The 18,661-nt window shown below is 52.5% G+C and overlaps 1 protein-coding gene across 2 annotated transcripts; it reads left to right on the forward strand.

Annotated features, from left to right (window-relative positions):
* Nucleotides 1–9,911: 9,911 nt before the first annotated feature.
* FOXC1 (forkhead box C1) lies at nt 9,912–16,682 on the forward strand. 2 transcript variants are annotated; one of them, XR_012653758.1, is made up of 2 exons: nt 9,912–15,099; nt 15,354–16,682. XR_012653758.1 is itself a non-coding variant. In XM_075052288.1 (2 exons), the coding sequence occupies exon 2, from the start codon at nt 13,134–13,136 to the stop codon at nt 14,886–14,888; it is 1,755 nt and encodes a 584-aa protein (XP_074908389.1). In that variant the 5' UTR covers nt 9,912–12,595; nt 12,673–13,133; the 3' UTR covers nt 14,889–16,682. The 2 variants fall into 2 exon arrangements, 1 of the variants encoding a protein (XP_074908389.1); XM_075052288.1 differs by having other exon boundaries at nt 9,912–12,595; nt 12,673–16,682.
* Nucleotides 16,683–18,661: the final 1,979 nt, after the last annotated feature.

An 18,661-nucleotide genomic window follows, 5' to 3' on the forward strand; every position in this document is an offset into this window, starting at 1 on the left:
TGCTTTGAAGATTAAAAGTGCAGATACAAGTGTTAAATATTGTAATTATTCTTACTACATAACATTGCTGCACTGAAAGTAGGGAGGGGTTGTTTTTCCGTGTTTGTATGTGGGAATACCATGACAGCTGCTCCTTTCTGTAAGTGAATTGCTGCCAAGGACCTTGATAAGGGGTTGTGCTTGAAGGAAAAGGACCGAGTCTGGGAGTTTTCTTGGAGTGCCGCATACCACAGTGAAATTAAATCGTGCTCTTACCAGGCTTCCACCGTCAGAGCTTATTCCTATACGTGCCGATTACCCTGAGCTGCCTCTGGCTCCAGGAGGAGCAGCAGTGACTCTCAGCAGCTTACCAGGGCTTGATCCTACAAGCAGCAAACGCACTCACCTGAGAGAGAACTCAGCTCAGACAAACAACTTACGAGCAGCCCCACAAGCATCAAATCCTGAAGTCCGTGTTTCTGCTTTATTCCACTCACACTTGGGGCTTCAGGAGAGAGCTCTCCCCGAATAAGGCCAGGGCAGCCAGGGGGTTGGACTCTTCTTTCTATTAAGGACACCTTCTGACCTTCCAGCACCGCAAAAAGGCATGAGCCTGAACACAGTTTCCCTGTACATTGCGCTATTCCTTTGCGGCATCTGTCTGGCACTGCCACTGCTGAGCCCGCAGGGCTGGGGGAGTAGCCAGGGTAAAAAGCCCTGGGTTTACGCTATTCTTCTTTATTCTCAGCAACAGGTGAGAGGAGGAGGTTCTAAGAGCAGCGTCTAGTTCATTACCACCTTGCCACTGCTCCAAACTACGCCAGGAGCTGGGCTGGCACCTAGCTGGCTTTCTGTAGCCACGCACAAACAAGGCTCTTTTGAATTTGGGTCACATCGGAGGACAAAGCCATGAGTGACCGCTTCAGTTTGTGGCATGGCATTAAGCGTATTTCTGTGCACCTCTGGGTTCTGTGACACAGCACGTACAGCCAAGGGCTGTAGCATTTAATCAGGCAGTGCTTCTCTACGTGCACTGGGAGCTTGCCCGAGCTAAGGTTGAAAAGAAAGCCTGTGATCTGCTGTTTCCATGTCTCATACTCTCCCTCCCCTGTCCTGCAACAGCCCTGACCAGCTTTGAGCCTCTCTGCATGAGGGGACAAGTAGATCCCACACACCGAGAAGAAATGATGCTGTGACCCATCTCCTTCACACTCTCAGGCAGCTGCTGGGAACAGATGGGAGCTAAGAAAGCCTGGGGAACACAACTCCTGCAAGAGAGGCGATCATCACTCAGAGGGACCCTCCTTGCCTCCCCTTTCTGCACTCTCACACACATAGGCAGTCCTGAAGAACTGAAGCCACAAAAAGGGTGGGCTGTTCCCACCCGAATAGAAAATATTGAAGTAAGCACCTGAAAACTTACCCTCTCAAAGAGGATGAGCATCAGTACGGGCACCAGCTGCAGCTGATGGCATACGCTGGAGGCACAGGCAGGCACCAAACTGAGAGGGGCCAGTCCGAGAGATGTTCGAATAGCTACAGCTTCCCCCCAATTCCCATGGGGCTTGAAGGCACCTGACACCTCTCTGGGAACCCATGGTGCAAATCCACAGTCACGTTCCAGCCCCACAGGAGCCCTTGTCTTAATCTGAAACCTACCGACAGCAATAGCACTGAATTTGGGATCAGAGAGGTTATTTGTGGAAAGAGGCATGCTCTTGTACCTTCAGTGTTTTGCACACAAAGTACATTTGTCTGTAGTCTTTCTAAAGGGGCGAGGAGGGCAGAAAAGTATTGAAGATATATAATCATTTTAGAGCATTTTTAAGCCCATTTGGTGGCATGGGAGAAGGTAGAAAGCTAACAAAGGATGAAGGACTAGCAAGAAAGAAGCCTGGGTGTGTCACGGGGGAAGGGACAGGTTGTAGGGGGAAGTGTAGGAGGTGATGCAGACAAGCTCACTAAATTGCAAGGCAAAACGTGGATTTTGTCCCCAAGCAAAACACCTCTGTACTGCTGTCAGGTCAAGCTAATAAAGACAGCTCTTTAGAGCCTCTGCCATCTGTCTGTATTTCCTCTCTCACCAAGAGGAAAAATAATTAATAAGCAGCTTCTGTCTGGTAATCAGCAACTATTTGCATCATCATATATGGAGATGGCAGTCTTCCTGATCATGAAACACACCTTCTCTTTAGCAGCAGAGCTTCTGCTCATTCAGTCCGGTACGTAGCTGCCACCTATAACTGCTGCACACAACTTTGAAGCAGCCCCTTTCAGAAGGGGCTGAAGGTGGGCAGCACCCACTGTACGGGCTATAAAGCAAAATTCACTGAGGTTTCCAAAGTCTCTGGCTGGGAGCGCAACAGTCAGGCTCCAGTATTTGCAACAGAATATAAGTGTTTCTGGTGAGATGCAAATTTTCAGTGAATTCAGTAACTAATAGCACAACTTCCTTTGTTTACTACGAAGAGGACACAAGAAAATTAAGCTAATCTGGTGCCAGTCCAAGTGACTGCTAAAAACACTTTTGACAAAAGCTGACCTCTTTGCTCCTGAATAAATATTAGCAATTTGTTTGCGCATTGTTCAGCCAGTTTTGTAGACAGGCAAGGAAAAATGAGCAAAGAACTCATTTGGTCATTTTTTTTTCCCACCAATTGTCAAATAAATTATTCACAAATACAAGCTTCCATCATTCATTTAGCACTAGACTAAACACTTTCTACTAAACTTAGTTTTCAGCATCATATTTCAGTTTATAGTTACATTTTTCCCTGGGCAAAGCGAGCCTGTCATTAGACAGCTCTCATAGGTTTCTACTAAACATGCTTGATTAAGTCTTTTAAGAAGGAGGAGGTAGAGGAAATTGTGCTTTAAAGTCAATGGGAACATTTCCATTCACTTCAATGGGAAATGCACTGGAAGAGATAACATTATTTTGAAGAGTTAACAAGCATACTTAACTCTGAAAAACCCCAAACCAAACCCTATGCCACCATCGCACACTGTACTTTGTGATGAACAGCTTTCAAACTGAGCAGAGTAAGAAACCAATCTTAATGCTGGAACTGCCCAAAGCAGCAGTTTTCCCTATCCCCATCCCCCCCATGGTGCTATCTGGCACATAATATACATACATGAAATCTAGCAGCAGCATCCAAGCTCTAGTCCTGCTTACTCTCCAGTGACTTAACTTCTGTGAGTTCATTCACCATAGTGGTGCTGAGCTGGCACAGGTGCTCACCTTTAATTTCTCCAAGCCAGAGCCACAGCTGATGCAATTCAGCTTAATGACTTGAGGATCTGGCCTCATTTGAAAGGGAAAGCAGAATATGAAAAGAAAAATTAAAAAAAAAAAAAAAGAAGAAATTCAAACATGAATTTCAAACCTGAAGTCAAACATGAATTTCTGAACTGATTCACTGCATGCCACACAGCTGTGCAAGGTCAGGATGACACACGTGCAAGAGACCTCTGAGACAAAATAACTGCATGAAACTGCTACATTTGGAATTTCTATGGGTAGGCAAATTGAAAAACAGGCACACCTCAAGAGCACACCCTTGCTGCAGGTCAGCAAGAAAATTCCGTGTCATCTTTTTCTTCAAAGAGGTTTAGACAGTTGCTGCCGTTCCCCTAAATTTAGAAGAAAGAGGGACACAATGTACTGTTCAGTCTATGCAAATCCATGATGAACAGCGAGTGCAACACCTGTGTTCACCTCTGCAGAGAATGATAGTTTTAATCAAGTGATTACCATAAGCCCTTGTCTTCTAAAGGAAATGGCCTATTTTATCCCCAGTTCAATTGCTTCCAGGTGAATCCTTGAAGAGTCTCCCCCAAGAAAATTATGCTTATTCATTATTAGCACATCAGCTCGAGATCCTGGGCACAGTCAGGAGCTAGACAGTGTACTAATGTAGAACAGGAGGCAGTCCCTACCCTGCCGAGATTACAATCTCAAAAGTCATAGGTGGAAAAAAAAAAAACCAAAACAAAATAGACAAACAGGCTCAGCAAATGTTGAAAGCTAGAGGTGTGGTGGAGGGCTCGCATTCCTTCCCTTATTCAGTGTGTAGATGCAAGACAAGCCCAGCCTCCGGAGGGAAATAGATGCGGGGAGAGACACGAGGCTCTTCCCATGGCCCAGGGAGGCCATCCTTGTCCACTGCAACCTCCTTTCACAGAGCTCTCTTCTAACCAGAAAAGTTGTTTCAGTTGTAGCTGTGCCCATGGTGAATATTCAGGCCAGCACAGCTAGAGGTAGCTTTCAGTCTCTCACATCTCCTTCTTCACTCCGCACACTTGGCAGGTTCAGCTCAGGGCTTTCAAAAGGACCAGTGTTTGGAAGTCTTGCTGTCTGCATTTTTGTCCTCCAGAACCTGTGCTTTAGACCTTCAGGCTCAAGGCCTGAGTAACAGGGAGAGAGGCAAAGGCATAAAAAACTACGTGACTGCTGCCAAAACGTGTCACCTCAAGTCACTCCATCCAAAAACCATGAGGCTCTGGCCAGAGTCGAGATCTATAAAATACAGAGATACGTGGTGCGGAGCTGATAAGGACCTTCCTTTCAAATTTATCCCAAAGCTCAAGACATTATCTGTTAGATCAGCCCCTGCGGGTACTTAGACGCCACTCTGCCTCCTTTTTGGATCCCATTGGGATTTAGGCTGAAAACAGGTGCCAAGATGCTCTGACTCAGGCGGTTGCGGGCATGCCCAGCAGCAGAGCTACCGGTGCCCGGGGAACACGCAGGTAAAAGACGGAGGCACCGACCGAGGCTGGATGCCTTCACGGTTAGACGGTTGCTCAGCATGGGGCAAAGGGGCATTGCTGTGATTTTGGGCTACGCGGTCTGAAATCCACTTATGCCCAGTTGCAAGTGGCAAAGTCCCCCTCTGAAGCTGGCCCTTATAAAAGCCATCCACGTTTCCTCCGCGCTGTTCTCTCCACTTAATTTAAGTGCACCTAATCAGGAAATCTACCTCATTGGAATATCTCTGTTAAAAATCAGGGATGCTTACTAACAATGACTGCATCTTGATCGGGATGGTAATATCACTTAATTGGGATGCCTTCAGGTATCTTAGTGGTTTGGGTTTTTTATGTCTCAAGCTCAAGCTAGTCTTGTCTGTCTGCTCCTCATAAAACAGCTTTCAGTTCCTCCTTAGTAATGATACAGGCAAACGATGATGTAAGTTACTTTAACATTTTTTGCTGCTGGCTGTTAGTTGGTGTGGGAGGGGCAAATTACCTGTTTCTGTGGGTGTTCTTGCCACAGGGACGGTTACGGTAGCTTCAGTCTCCATCCCATGCAAACCCTCCTTCTGCCTCCGCGGGCCTCCCTGTCACGCCGGGAGCATGCTGCAGCTCTCCAGGAGGCTTCAGTGCATAGGGAAATGCTGTTCTCTGCTGCCTGGCAAGCCCTTCTAAACTGGGGGAAACTACCAACCGAAGTGTCCTACCACAAGTGTTCTGGTTGTAACTTACTGTTTCAATGTTTGCAGCGTCCACAACTCTTGAGAGGAAAAAGTGTGTATTAAAGGAAAGCTGTATGTCTGCCTACCTACCCAACCAATGACACTTGCACCCTACAGTTATACATGTGCAATTATTTTTAAATGTAAGCCTCAGCTAAACAGAAAACTTAGCTAATTTTTTAAATAATCTATTAAGTGTCTTTTCCTTCATGCTACGCCATCTTAAAAGCCCCGTAGTTGTATTTATCAAGTGAAGCAGCTCTAAGTAGATCATCTAGCACTGGATATAGGCTTGCAATCTCTTCTGCTTTGCAAAATAGGAGAATTGACCTTGTTTGGCTTGGCTGGTGCCATCCTCGCACACAAACATTAGCCACGTTGCCATCACAGCTGGCCAGCCGGTCTTGCTGGGACAGGAATTGGGGCATGAGCTGGCAGGCAGCGTGCCAGAGCCACACATCCAACGTGCAGTGGTCGAGCGAAGCGGGAGCTAATGCCACCTGAATAAAAAAGAATGACCGAAAGCTTCGCTTTTATTTGGTTTCCGAGAACAAAGAACTCTGTTTGAGGGGACATTGAAATACATACTGCTGGAGCTCTTTTCTGCTTCAGTGCAAATCTTCTGTTTCAAATCATGCCTACCAGCCTGTTTATAGATTTGCAGAAATGGAACTGCACGTGGCCTTCTGGAGGCAGGAGAGAGAGGGAAAGAATTGGAAACTGCAGAGATAACACACAGGAACTGAACGATGACTTCTTTTACCTTTAAATGGTACACTGCTTGGTTCTGAGGACCAGAAAGAGGGGCTTGCCTGGGGTCACAGCCCATGGGACTCCTGCAGCTGCAACTTCCATGTGTTTGTTGCACAGGGCGCATTTAAAATTCCCCCTCTTACGTGCATTCCCCGTGTTTTATGGAAAATAACAGATACATCTTGAGGGCTCTACTTTTTAAACTATTCTTCCACCTCTTTTTATTATACTTTACTTTTTGCAGAGTGAGACATTGTTTTCTGTATGTAAACAACTATAATGGGTTACTTCCAGCAGCGCGCAAATAACTGTGCAAAGAGAGCATTTGTGGCTTCATAAAAGCGCGTATGCAGATATCTAAGTTTTATTACTTGTATTACCATAGCTCCTAGGAGCCTTAAAGGAGACTGGTTCTTTGGTGCGATTGTACTTAATACCCATAAATGCCTTGTAAAACTCTGAAAACCATGCATACATCTAGTTATGTATATATATTAGTGTGTGTGCGTGTATACGTGCGCGCGCGTACACTTCCCACATCTCTGTAACCGCTCAACTGTGCGAAGGCATCTGCCTCTGGATTTACCAGCCAGTTTTACGAAGCCGTTCTTCGGAGGCCGAACGCACCAGTAATTAGACAGCAAGGGGGAGGTTAAAAAACAGAAGTACTTTTCCTGGAAACCAACACTTTTTCACTCGCAAGTTTTATTGGCAAACCCGGCAACCAATAAAGATTTTCCTTGGCTGAGCGAGGAGAATAATGGCCTCGGCGGGGCTGGCACTGCCTGCCCCCACCAACAAGCTGTGCCTGCCGAAATCGGCCCCAAAAAAGCCAGCGGGAAGGGGTTGCGATGTGGGGGGGTGGCGGTGACTTTAAATCCCTTTTCCCCCCGCGGCGTGGGCAAGGGGAGAACGCGGCCGTTCCGCGGGGGAGCCGCCGTGCGTGGGCAGGGCGCCGGCAGGTGCCCGGCGGACCGGACCGCACCGGATCGGACCCGACCGGCGGTGCGGGGAGGGCCACGGAGCGGCGGGACCCCCGCGGAAGGGGCGGCAGTGGCGGGGGCGGCCCGGGAGGGGGCGCCCACGGCCCGCGCAGCGCCCGGCCGCCGCGCAGGTGGCCGCCGGCCGCGGGTGCGGAGCGGTGCGGAGCGGTGCGGAGCGTGGGGAGGCATCGTCGCTCCTTCCCAGGGGAGCGAGGTTGCGGCTTCCCTTGCTTGAAGGCCTGGAGGGGCGGCCTCCCCCCCCCCCCCCCAAATTCGCCCCCGCGGAGCTCTCCGCGGAGGGCGGGAGGGTTTCGGCTTCCCCCCGCCGAGGGCCGCCCGCAGCGGGGCAGCGCCCGGTCGCGGCTCTCAGCGGGGCTGCGCGCCCTCCCCGACCCTCCGCCTCTCCCCCCGCACCCCCACCTCTGCCGCCCAGCCGCCCGAAAAAACCTCTCAGCCCTCCAAAACGAGTCGGCAAAAGGCAGGGAATAATGTATCCAGGGGCTGATCTCTATCTGCTACCTAATGACTTGCCAAGTACTTATCACTTCCCAGACTAGGAACTGTCGCTTCATTCTAATGTAAATAAACCCTTTATACAAATAAGTCTCTCCCTCTCTCTCCTCCCGTCTGCTAAGGCAATAGGTGGAGATGGAGCAGGACAGGGCTGCAAAGGTTCACGCTCCCAGCTTCGTTGCTCCGTGTGTGTTTTCATTTATATGAATCCAGAGAATCCAATGGATTCAGCCCCCCTCCGCCCTCGCTGCCCCTCCCAGAGAAAGGAAGGAAATAAGGGAGGAAAAGGAACACAAAAGGGACAAGGGACCTTGGAAAGTAAAAGAAAAAGGAAAAAAAAAAAATTCCATGTCTGGCTATCTTCTTGTCGGTTTAGGAGTGACTTTTTAACACCCCCAACCCCCCAGATGTTAGTATTTTACTGTGAGATGCCAAATCTAGAGAAGCTACCAAATTAAAGGTTTCTTACGCGCTTGCGGGTTTTTTTTCTGTGTGTGTATGTGTGTGTGATAGTACTCTACCTGAATAGCAGAAACACCACAAGTAGTTTCCCACAGCCTGGTTTTTTGGTTTTATTCCTAGTGCCGCGACAACTCTGGGACGCAACCTGTGTCACAGAGACGAATTATGTGTGTGACCGCGATAATTATCGTGGGAAGATGAAACGCGCGGGCTTTATGGTCTCGCTTCTGCGTTGTAAATTAAGTGCAAAATTCGCTTTTAGTCACCGAACGTGAAATTAAGGCATTTCTCTTGCGAATTACACGAAGCCGATGACCGCTGCCGCATTTACTGCAAAGGATAATTTCTTTCTCATTCAAGAACGACAGCCTGAAAGATGCCAGGGGGAACGGAGCGCTCATTTTCGCATTAAGTTGTGTTATTTATGTCTTAAGATAAAAGACGCCCTGGATTGGAAAACTACCTCCGCTTATTTATGGAATTGTTAACCCACGTTAATAAAATAACAATCACGCCTGTTTGCTTAACTGAGTGCCACGCAAACAGACCTTGCATTTAGAGCTCGGCTTAATTGCACAGGCTGAGATGGCAGAGGTGCTGGCTGCAAGGACGGCAGGGAGGCAGGGAGAGAGGGAGGGAGGGATGGCTGTCACCTATGTCCAGCGGCTATAAACAGAGAGGGGACTTACGGCACAATAGATTTTTCTACTGGCGAAGCACAGATTTGATACGATCGCTTCCCTCCCTGCCCCCCGAAAGGATGTCAGCGGTTTTCTCCCGCGGTGTCGCCCGCTGTTTAAGGAACATGGAAAGCTGCATCCTGAGATGCAAAGAGCCGGGCTGGGTGGCTGGTTTCGGAGTTACAGGGATACTGCTGTGATGTTGGAGCCAAAAGAAAGGGAGAGAAGCGAAGCTCTGACTACGTCTAAACATAAACAGCCTGGGGCTGGAAAGCAGTTCACCTCCAGGTCTCGGAGAGGAGAGAAGAGGACAACCCACAGCGAATTGTTTGGGTCCACCTGGGCTTTGCCCAGGTCAAATGGTAGCCCCTCCGCCTACCGCTCCGATGTCATCTTTCTTTCTGACATCTCCGTAAATAGGGTCGCCAATGACCACACAACGCGAAGCCTCGGAGGGTTTACGAGAAAAAGCTCGGCTCCCCCGGCCCGGGGCCGCCCGTCGGGGCTCCCGTCCCGCCGCCCGGTTTTGGGGGCGGTAGGCGGCCCCGGCCGTGCCCGCTGCCCGGTTGTCTGCCCGGGGCCGGGGCGGGGGGGGGGGGCACACGGGGGCCGGGGCCGCCGCTCGGTTTCTGCGGCAGACCCAGGCGGTGCATCCCGAGCGTGGCTCTCCCACCCGGAGGCCGGGCTGGATCCCAGGGCAAAGGCAGGGCGCCGGGGAAAGCAGCTCTGTAGGGCGGCCGGGTGGGTGAAACCCAAGCGCCGGGGACTCTTTCTGGGTGGTATGCCACCACACCGCGGGGAAAACCGATCTTTCTGCCTCCCTAAAACCGTTGTTTCCCCCCAACACGCGTGCACGCAACCCCCAAATCGCTCGGTGAACCTTCACAATGGTGACTTTGTGCCTCGACTAGAGAAACCAGAGTCCTGCTGGTTTGAGGTATGTAACTTAACACACGTTAGTTGCGTCAGTTCGCAATTACAGCATCAGAGTGGCTATTGCAAAATATATGAGATGCAAAATACAGCGGATTAATGCCCCCCCCCCTCCTTCCCTCTGCTGAAACTCCTCGGTGTTACTCCAGCCTCTGCCTGAGAAACAGCTTCGCTACCGTGAACATTGTCCAGATAAAATGAAAAAGTCAGTAAAGGGTCCGGCTCTCAGAGCGGCACGTTACGGCCGCTCATGGGAGCCAGCGGGAAGCCCATGGAAATTGTTTTTAACGGCAGGTAATACCGTGGGAAAACCGGATGACCTGGGCTGCATGGAAACGTGCTAAAATGCCCTTTTTCTTTTCTTTTTCTTTTCTTTCTTTCTTTTTTTTTTTTTCCAGCAAAGCAAGAAAGAGTTTTTGAAAATATAAAGTGTTGGAATTGACATCTAGTCCAGTGCTTGCACATTTATTAATTCTACCGTGGTGGGAGGAAAGGGAAAAACGTGTAATTAGGCAGGAGCAGGTGAAAGATTCCAGACGATGAAATACAACAGGCTAAACGGGATAATGTATTCACCATTAAAGGACTGACATTTATTACCAAAAGGAGACCCGTTATGTTTGAATATGAAAAGCAGCAGATATTAGGCTATATAAATTACCTCCTTCACATCACTTGCATCTCATTTAAAATACATATTTTTTTTAAAATAACCAACGGATTGGTGTTTCAGAGGAAAAGCCATACCTGCTAAAATACCACCAAGCAAATGATGCGCCTTTAACATGCTCCAAAGACACGCTCCCCAAAGCAATCGATCACAGCACAAAGTGTGGAAAGGGGGTTTGAAATCAGTGAAGCCAAAAGGGTCTTTTGACGTATTTGTAGTGTCACAAGATCAGGGTGGGTAATTCATCTCACAAACACACACACACACGTCTTTCCCGTACAAATTCCACGTCTTAAAATAGATATCAGCTTGTTCCTTTCATCTGATCTATTATTAACGCTAATGAAGTTTCAGACGTATAGGCTACGAAGTGAATGAAGAGCACGGGGTTGTATTTCGATTATCTGAAGTACTGGTAAAATGTACTAGTGTGCAAATACGTATACGAATCTCCCCGTGTCTAAAGTACGAAAAGTAAATCTTCATTCTTAAAAATTCTTAAAATGTAACAGCAAATTAAAAGGAAAATTTGAAAAATAAATATCCAAGCTGTCGCTCTCTGCTCCCTTTGAGCTCCCGTTAAAGTGTTATTCTGATTAGAGCCCAAATAGTCTTTCACATATTTAGACAAAGGCAACAGCAACGCAAAGCAAATCTTCGTAGCAGAACCGGCCAAACAGTTTAAGGAACATTCATTTTATTGTACTTTTTTTTTCTTCTTCTTTTTTTTTTTTTCTTTTGACACACCTGACATACCACGGAGTCCACTCTGAAGAAGATTAGGAACAAAAGTATGCCCTCTCCGTCTGAGATAAATGAATAAATCAAGCAAGGACCCGCTTTCTGTATCACATCCCGTAAGGTCTGTAAAGATTACCTGAAGGAGCGAGCTAAAGACCCCGCACAAAGGAAAGCGCCCGTGTTTATAAACAGCAGAGGCAGCGGGCGCTTGATTTGCAGACGGAGAGAGGCAAGCCTTTGGTGGCTGATTAATAAAAAGGAGCTTTTGGAGGACTCGTCAAAACCTTGTCAACCGGAGGAATGCAATCTCTTCAGAAGGCTGCAGGCAGGGTGGTGCTGGTGGGGCAGGGGCATCCCACCCCACGCACCCCCACCCCCCCCCCCACCCCTTCCACACACATACACACTTTCCCCTCCGTCCCCGCGGGCGTGGGGGGGGGGGGGTGGCAGGCAGGCGGGGGGAGGCAGAACCTCCTGGCCGGGGAGGGCAAGGAGCGAGCCGGCACACCGGCGGGGAGCCGGCACACCGGCGGGGAGCCCGCCCGCCGCCACGGGCGGCAGCCCGGAGGGAAGGGGAGGCGAGGGCCCGACGGGGGCGTGCGGAGAAGAAACCAGACCAAGGACGAAAAAAAAAAGAAAAGAAAAAAAAAAAGTGGGGGAGAAACACGCGTGGCGGAGCGCGGGGTGCGCGCGTGGGTGGGCAGAGCTCAGGGGAGCATATACATACATATACACACACACACACAGTGGTGTAGGCATGCACACGGGGCGCGTGTGCTGGGGTGACCGCGCACGTAAGGACGCGGGTGGGTGCGGGGGGGGGGGGGGGAGGGAGGGCGGGCTCGCGCGGGCCGGCGCGCAAAATGCGCGGGCGCGGGAGGGTCCCCGCGGGTGCGCAGCGGCCCGCGGCTCCGCGGCGCTCAAGGCGTCCGCGTGTGCCGGCGAGCGTGTGTGGCCGGTCCCCGAGAGCTGCAACTCCCAGGGCTGCTGCGGGTTTTTTTTTTTTTCCCTTCTTTTTTACTCTCCCTCTCTCCCTCTCATTTTTTTTTGCTCGCTCGCTCCTTTTTTTTTTTTTTTTCCCTCCTCATTCAGAGCCCCGGGTGTCTCCCGGCCCTCATTGGCCGCCCCGGCTCGGCGGGGCGGAGCTGGGCCGCCTGCAAAAGGAGGAAAAGAAAAAAAAAAAGAGAGGAAAAAAAAAAAAAAAGGAGACCGAGAGAGGAGAGGGAGGAAAAAAAAAGGAGAAAACTGTAAGTGCGTAAAAAAGTTCTCGCCGTGGTGACGGATGCTCAAAAGTTCAGGAGTTTTTCCGATGCTTCCCAAAGCAGCCTGCGACTGAAAAAGAGACTGAAAAAAAGCGAGAGGGAGAGAGAGAGGGAGACTTTGCACTGGGAGATCGGGAAGGTGGATTTTTTTCTTCTTCTGCTCGCTCAAAAAAAGCCAACAAAACACATCCCTCTACTTTTGTCCCTCCTTTGCAGACAACTTGTTGCAGATCCCCGTGGAACAAGGAACTGGGAGCGTGGGAGCCTCTTTGCAAAGGTTTTATTTTCTTAATACTCTTTCTGCGTTTGGAAGTTGCTTTCTCCGTTGCGATTACTTTTTTTTTCCCCCCTCCCCCGTTTTCTTTTTAAAAACATTTTTTCGCCTTTTTCACCCCCCTCCTTTTTTCCCCTTTTTTTGACTTTTTTTTTTTTTTCCCCCCCTCCGCGCGGAGTGCGGGAGCTCGCCGGTGGGCTTTCCCGGGCGAAGAAGAGCCTTTCGGCGCTGCCGTCGTTATTCTTCCTCCCTTTTTCCGCGCTCCGCCGGGGGGGTGGGGGGGGGTGGGGGGTTTACCCGGCCGCCCGGTCCAGCTCGGTCCGCGGAGCGGCGGAGGGGTGGAGGGGGAAGGGACGCGCTGTTTGGTCCGGCGGGGAGGGTGGGGGAAAGCTGACGGGAGGACATGCAGGCTCGCTACTCCGTGTCCAGTCCCAACTCCCTGGGAGTGGTGCCGTACCTCGGCGGAGAGCAGAGCTACTACCGCGCCGCCGCGGCGGCGGCCGGCGGGGGCTACACGGCCATGCCGGCCCCGATGAGCATGTACTCCCACCCGGCCCACGAGCAGTACCCGGCCGGCATGGCCCGCGCCTACGGGCCCTACACGCCGCCGCCGCAGCCCAAGGATATGGTGAAGCCGCCCTACAGCTACATCGCCCTCATCACCATGGCCATCCAGAACGCGCCCGATAAGAAGATCACCTTGAACGGGATCTACCAGTTCATCATGGAGCGGTTCCCTTTCTACCGGGACAACAAGCAGGGCTGGCAGAACAGCATCCGCCACAACCTCTCCCTCAACGAGTGCTTCGTCAAGGTGCCCCGCGACGACAAGAAGCCCGGCAAGGGCAGCTACTGGACCCTCGACCCCGACTCCTACAACATGTTCGAGAACGGCAGCTTCCTCCGCCGCCGCCGCCGCTTCAAGAAGAAGGACGCCGTCAAGGACAAGGAGGAGAAGGACCGCCTGCACCTCAAGGACCATGCCCCGCCGCGCCCGCCGCCGCCCTCCGCCGCCGCCGCCGCCGAGCCCGAGGGCGGCCCCGCCGGGGGCAGCGCCGCGCCGCCGCCGCCGCCGCCGCCGCCCGTCCGCATCCAGGACATCAAGACGGAGAACGGCACGGCCTCCCCGCCGCAGGCCGTGTCCCCCCCCGGCGCCGCGCCGCCGCTCGGCGCCGTGCCCAAGATCGAGAGCCCCGACAGCAGCAGCAGCCTCTCCAGCGGCGGCAGCCCCCGCAGCACCCTCCCCTCCAGCCGCTCCCTCAGCCTGGAGGCCCCCGAGCCGCCGCCGCCCCCGCCGCCGCCGCCGCCGCCGCCTCCCCCGCCGCCGCCCCACCACCACGGCCCGGGCTTCAGCGTGGACAACATCATGACCTCGCTGCGGGGCTCGCCGCAGGCCGCCGAGCTGGGCGCCGGCCTCCTGGCCCCCGCCGCCGCCGCCCCGCGCACCGGCATCCCGCCCGCCCTCTCCCTCGGCGGCTACTCGCCGGGCCACAGCTCCGTCTACGGCTCGCCCTGCGGCCAGGCGGCCGCCGGCGCCGCCGCCGCCGGCACCTACCACTGCAACATGCAGGCCATGAGCCTCTACGCGGCGGCGGGCGGCGCCGACCGACCCGGCCACCTGCCCGCCGCCGCCGCCGCCAGCCCCGCCGAGGACCCGCTGCCCGACTACGCCATGCCCGCGGGCGGCGGCGGCGGCGGCGGCGGGGCGGGGGGCGGCGGCGGCGGCGGCGGCGGGGCGCTGGGGCACGGCGGGCTGGGCGGCGCGGCGGGCGGCCACCAGGAGGGGCACCACCCGCACCCGCACCCGCACCAGGGCCGCCTGGCCTCCTGGTACCTCAACCAGGCGGCGGCGGCGGCGGCGGCGGCGGCGGCGGCGGCGGCGGGGGAGCTGGGCCCGCTGGCGGGCGCGGCGGGCTACGCGGGGCCGCAGCAGGGCTTCGCCGCCGGCCCGCGGGAGGTCTTCGAGGCGCCGCGGCTGGGCCTCAGCGCCTCGCCGGGCGGCGGCGGCGGCGGCGGCGGTGGCGGCGCGGGGGGCGGCGGCGGCGGCGGCGGCGGCGGCGGGGCGGGGGGCGGCGGCAGCTGTCAGATGGCCTTCCCCGGCAGCCAGCCGCTCTACCGCACCTCCGGGGCCTTCGTCTACGACTGCGGCAAGTTCTGAGCGCGCCCCGCCGCGGGGAGACCGCGGGGAGGAGACCGCGCCGCACCGCACCGCGCCGCGCAGCGCCGCACCGCACCGCGCCGCGCAGCGCCGCACCGCGCCGCGCCGCCGCGCCCGCGGAGGGAAGCGGGCGCACGCGAAAAGCTTTTGTACAGAGACAGCCCCAAAGCATGTCTTGGTTTGTTAAAGGACAGTGTTACTCCAATAACACGTAAGTTTTTCGGTTTTTTGGTTTTTTTTGTTTTGTTTTGGGTTTTTTTTTAACTGCTTTCAGAAATACTTTGTCCCGTCCCCCACCCCTCTCTCTTCCCCGTCCCTTAAGGTATTGCCATGCCCCGTCTTTAAAAGGGGGCGAAAAGTCCAGCGTAGAGTACCAGCTCCTTTTTTTTCCTCCCCCCTTCCTCTTTTACAAGGACTTGTTTTAAAATGTAAATTGCGACATAGTAATTTATTTTTAATTTGTAGTTGGATGTTGCGGACCAAACGCCAGAAAGTGTTTCCCCCTTCCCTGAAAAGTGACGTTAAAATTGACTGAAACGCTGATTTTTTCACTATATATAAAAAGGGAAACTGTATTAATCTTATTCTATCAATATTTTTCTTTTTTTTTTTTGTTGAAAATATTCTGAAGGTATTGCATTGTTTGTTTATTAATAAATTACCATTCAGTTGGAATGATCCTTTACACGTCTGTATATTTTAATACTTTCATTTAGAGAGGGAGAGAGAAAGAGAGGGAAAAGGGATTTCATAACTAACTTTGTCGCTGGAACAGCTCGTTCCCCTCCGCACAAATTCCAAAGACCATTTAGGAACTGCCAGGTCGAAAAATCCCTTTTCAGTCTCTTCTGCAATATGTTCCACTTAGTCAGCTCGCCTTATCCGCTAGGAAAAAAATACTTTCCCATGGCAGCTCTGAGTTGGCAAATAAACAAACACGTTTTCTTAGCAATTAATGGGCAAGACCTGGAAACATTTGACCATACACAGTAGTATGACAACATTACGGCTTTTTAAATAATATGCCTATGTAAGGATATATTAAGCGGTAACTCCGAGGTAGAAGTACGTGCACTAGATTCCTGCCCTTGTGTAACTGTGTACATATCGAGCTATCGTTCTCTCTGTGTGTATTTCAAATGTATTTATATATAGGATTTACATATGTATCTATATTTAAAGAAGGATTACGTATTTATTTATAGCTTCATACACACATTGCATATGTTTCTGAACTCCACAGTGTATCGTAGATGCCAGACATTCTGTAGTACGTTTCTTCTTAAATACAGTGTAAGCATGTAAATCACTGCTTCGTAGAATTGATAGCAATGCGCGCAATCACATCCGTGAAGCCGCTTCTGTAATATATATTTTTAAAGTACCATTTTATTACAGGGGGGAAAAAAAAAAGTAGTAGTTGGATTAAAAGGTGCTTGTACAGTCTACCCTTACACCTTCATAGCTCTGCTTTACTCCTGTCCTTTAGGGACGTTACTGGTCTTTTGGAAGTGCCCTAATTGCTCGAACTGAAATTATTTTAGAAAGAGTTCATGTGCGAGAATTTTGTGCGAGAATTTTTCTTATATAGTTGTTTGGGTTTGTTTTTTTTTTTTGTCTGTCTCCTTCCCTCCCTCCTTTTTTCCTTAAATCGGGAAAAACAGTATCTTACCAGGGTACTAGATGAGTGCTGCACAGACTGACGTCTTGTCAGATCAAGAATCTCACCTTCTGGACAATTTGCAATTAAGAAACTACGGGCAATGGGGATCACCTTCCCCCTTTGTAAATAACCACCAAAATGCAATAAATTCATTAACTTGAAAGAATCTGCCTTGTCAGTCAGACTTGGGAAGAAGATTATTTGATTACAGATATTTAAGGCCTAAAGTTTGCTTTCAAGATAATACAGTTTCCTATCAGTATCTCTTATCTAAAGGCAACACTTAGCAGTAATTGCTGTTGCATTGTTAAGGGTTACACTGTAAATAAATACAAAGGTATTTACAGTTAAACCTTATTACCTCGCTTTTGAGGGGCGCTTCCCCTCCAAAGCAATAATCTAATATTCAGAAAACACCTTCAAGCAGATGGAATGAGCCGGGGGAGGTGGTCATTTTATAACGTTGGCTTAAAATATGTTTATTTAAGTATCGCATAGTCTTTGCTTTTTTTCGTGCTAGTACCTGTACAGAGATTAGCGGCCTTATTTACATTTATTTGTTTGCCGAGTTGGGCGAGAGAAACGCAAACGCTCCATCGTCCGGTTATGGGAAGGCTGAAGCGAAGGACGAGCAAAGCTGAACGCCTTCTCTCCGGGGGAGGCACGTTTGAATCGCGACTCCCCGTTTTTTCCCCAGTAAAAGGAAATCAAACGTTACCTATTCCCGGTCGGGCTCACCTTCTGCTCCCCGCCGTCCCTCTCCCGGTACCGGGGGTGGGCTGAGGGGGGGGCGGGCAGCTGAGCTGGCGGCTGCCGCCTCCCCTCTCCCCGCGGCCGGGGTCGCCGGGCCGGGGGCACGGCGGGGCTTTCGCCGCTTCCCTGCTTCGCTCCCCTTCCTCGGGAAGGGGAGTCCCGGCGGCGGCAGCTCCCTCTGCCCCCGGCAGCCGGGCTTTGCCACAGAGGTGGCCGCATGGTAACGCCATTCCCTCCTCCCCCCCCCGCCCCACTCCCCCGTATTTAAAATCAAAATTAAAGAAGGGAAAGGGTAGAGAGGCGATGGCATGGGCTATTTGCCTGGGGTTTTTTTGTTGCGATCAGGCGCCGGCTTTCCTGTATTTGGGGTTTTCTCAGCGGTCTCCGGTGTTTGTGGCGAAAATAAATAGGAGGGGAAAAAAGCAGCAGTTCTTAGCTCGGCTTGTTTAATCGCCCGTTGCATTGTCAGTGCTGCTGCTCGGTTAGGGGAGCTGGGGCGGGCGGGGGGGTGCTGTGCGGAGCTGGGACAAGTGCCGTGTATAATTACTGCTAATGCCCCGGGGCGGCCCGCTGCCCCTCCGCGGCCCCGCGGGACGGCCGCGCAACTTGCGCTCCCCGCGGCCCTGGCTGCAAAAAAAGGGGCGGGCGGAGGGGGCTCGCCTGGCCGGGGGACGGCTCGTAGTCATGGAGGGGGGCAAAGGGAAAAGTCCCGCTCGGCCACCAGGTAGGTCGTGCTGGGCTCCTCTGCCCCAGGAGGGGATCCCTTTCCTGAAGTGACGTGCGCGGTCGCGGCAGAGGTCACCTCCCGGTTCTCAGTGCGACGGGCTGGCTCACACGCGTGCTCCGGCTTGGGTTCTTTTTTTAAAAAAAAATATTATTTTATTATCAATTTTTTCTCCCACTCCTCGCAGAAATGGTTCACAACGAAAATACCATTACCGGTGCTGAGGGTCCCCCCGGTAGGCAGTGAATCGTGTGGGATTGGCAGCGGGAAGCGTCCGTCCCCCCCCTTCCCCGGTGCACAGGCTGCTACCGCGGGGTCCCTGCGTGGGGTCCCTGCGCGGGGCTGCGCGGAGGTGGGCCGGCCACGGCCTCCGGCGTGAGATGTTGCTGGTGCTGCTGGGGAGCGTGGGGAAGGCCCGGCGGGTTTGCTAGAAACCTTCCTGGGCTGGGGCAGCGCTCCTGCCTGTAAGGCCCAAACTGCGGGCAGCGCTCGTCCCCCCCCCGTGCTTCCCTCCCCTCGAGAGCAGAAGGCAACCGCGAGCGTCCCTTCTGACCTGTGATTGTCTCCCAGCAGAACTGGGCCTGCCCTGAACGCCAAAAGAGATGCGGTCCGACCCTGCGCGGAGCTGGGCAC

Source organism: Buteo buteo, chromosome 20 (assembly GCF_964188355.1).
Source record: "Buteo buteo chromosome 20, bButBut1.hap1.1, whole genome shotgun sequence".
Classification (NCBI taxonomy): Eukaryota; Metazoa; Chordata; class Aves; order Accipitriformes; family Accipitridae; genus Buteo; species Buteo buteo.

Coding starts and splice junctions, on each gene's coding strand:
- FOXC1 (XM_075052288.1), top strand. CDS start 13,134: ATGCAGGCTCGCTACTCCGTGTCCAGTCCCAACTCCCTGGGAGTGGTG.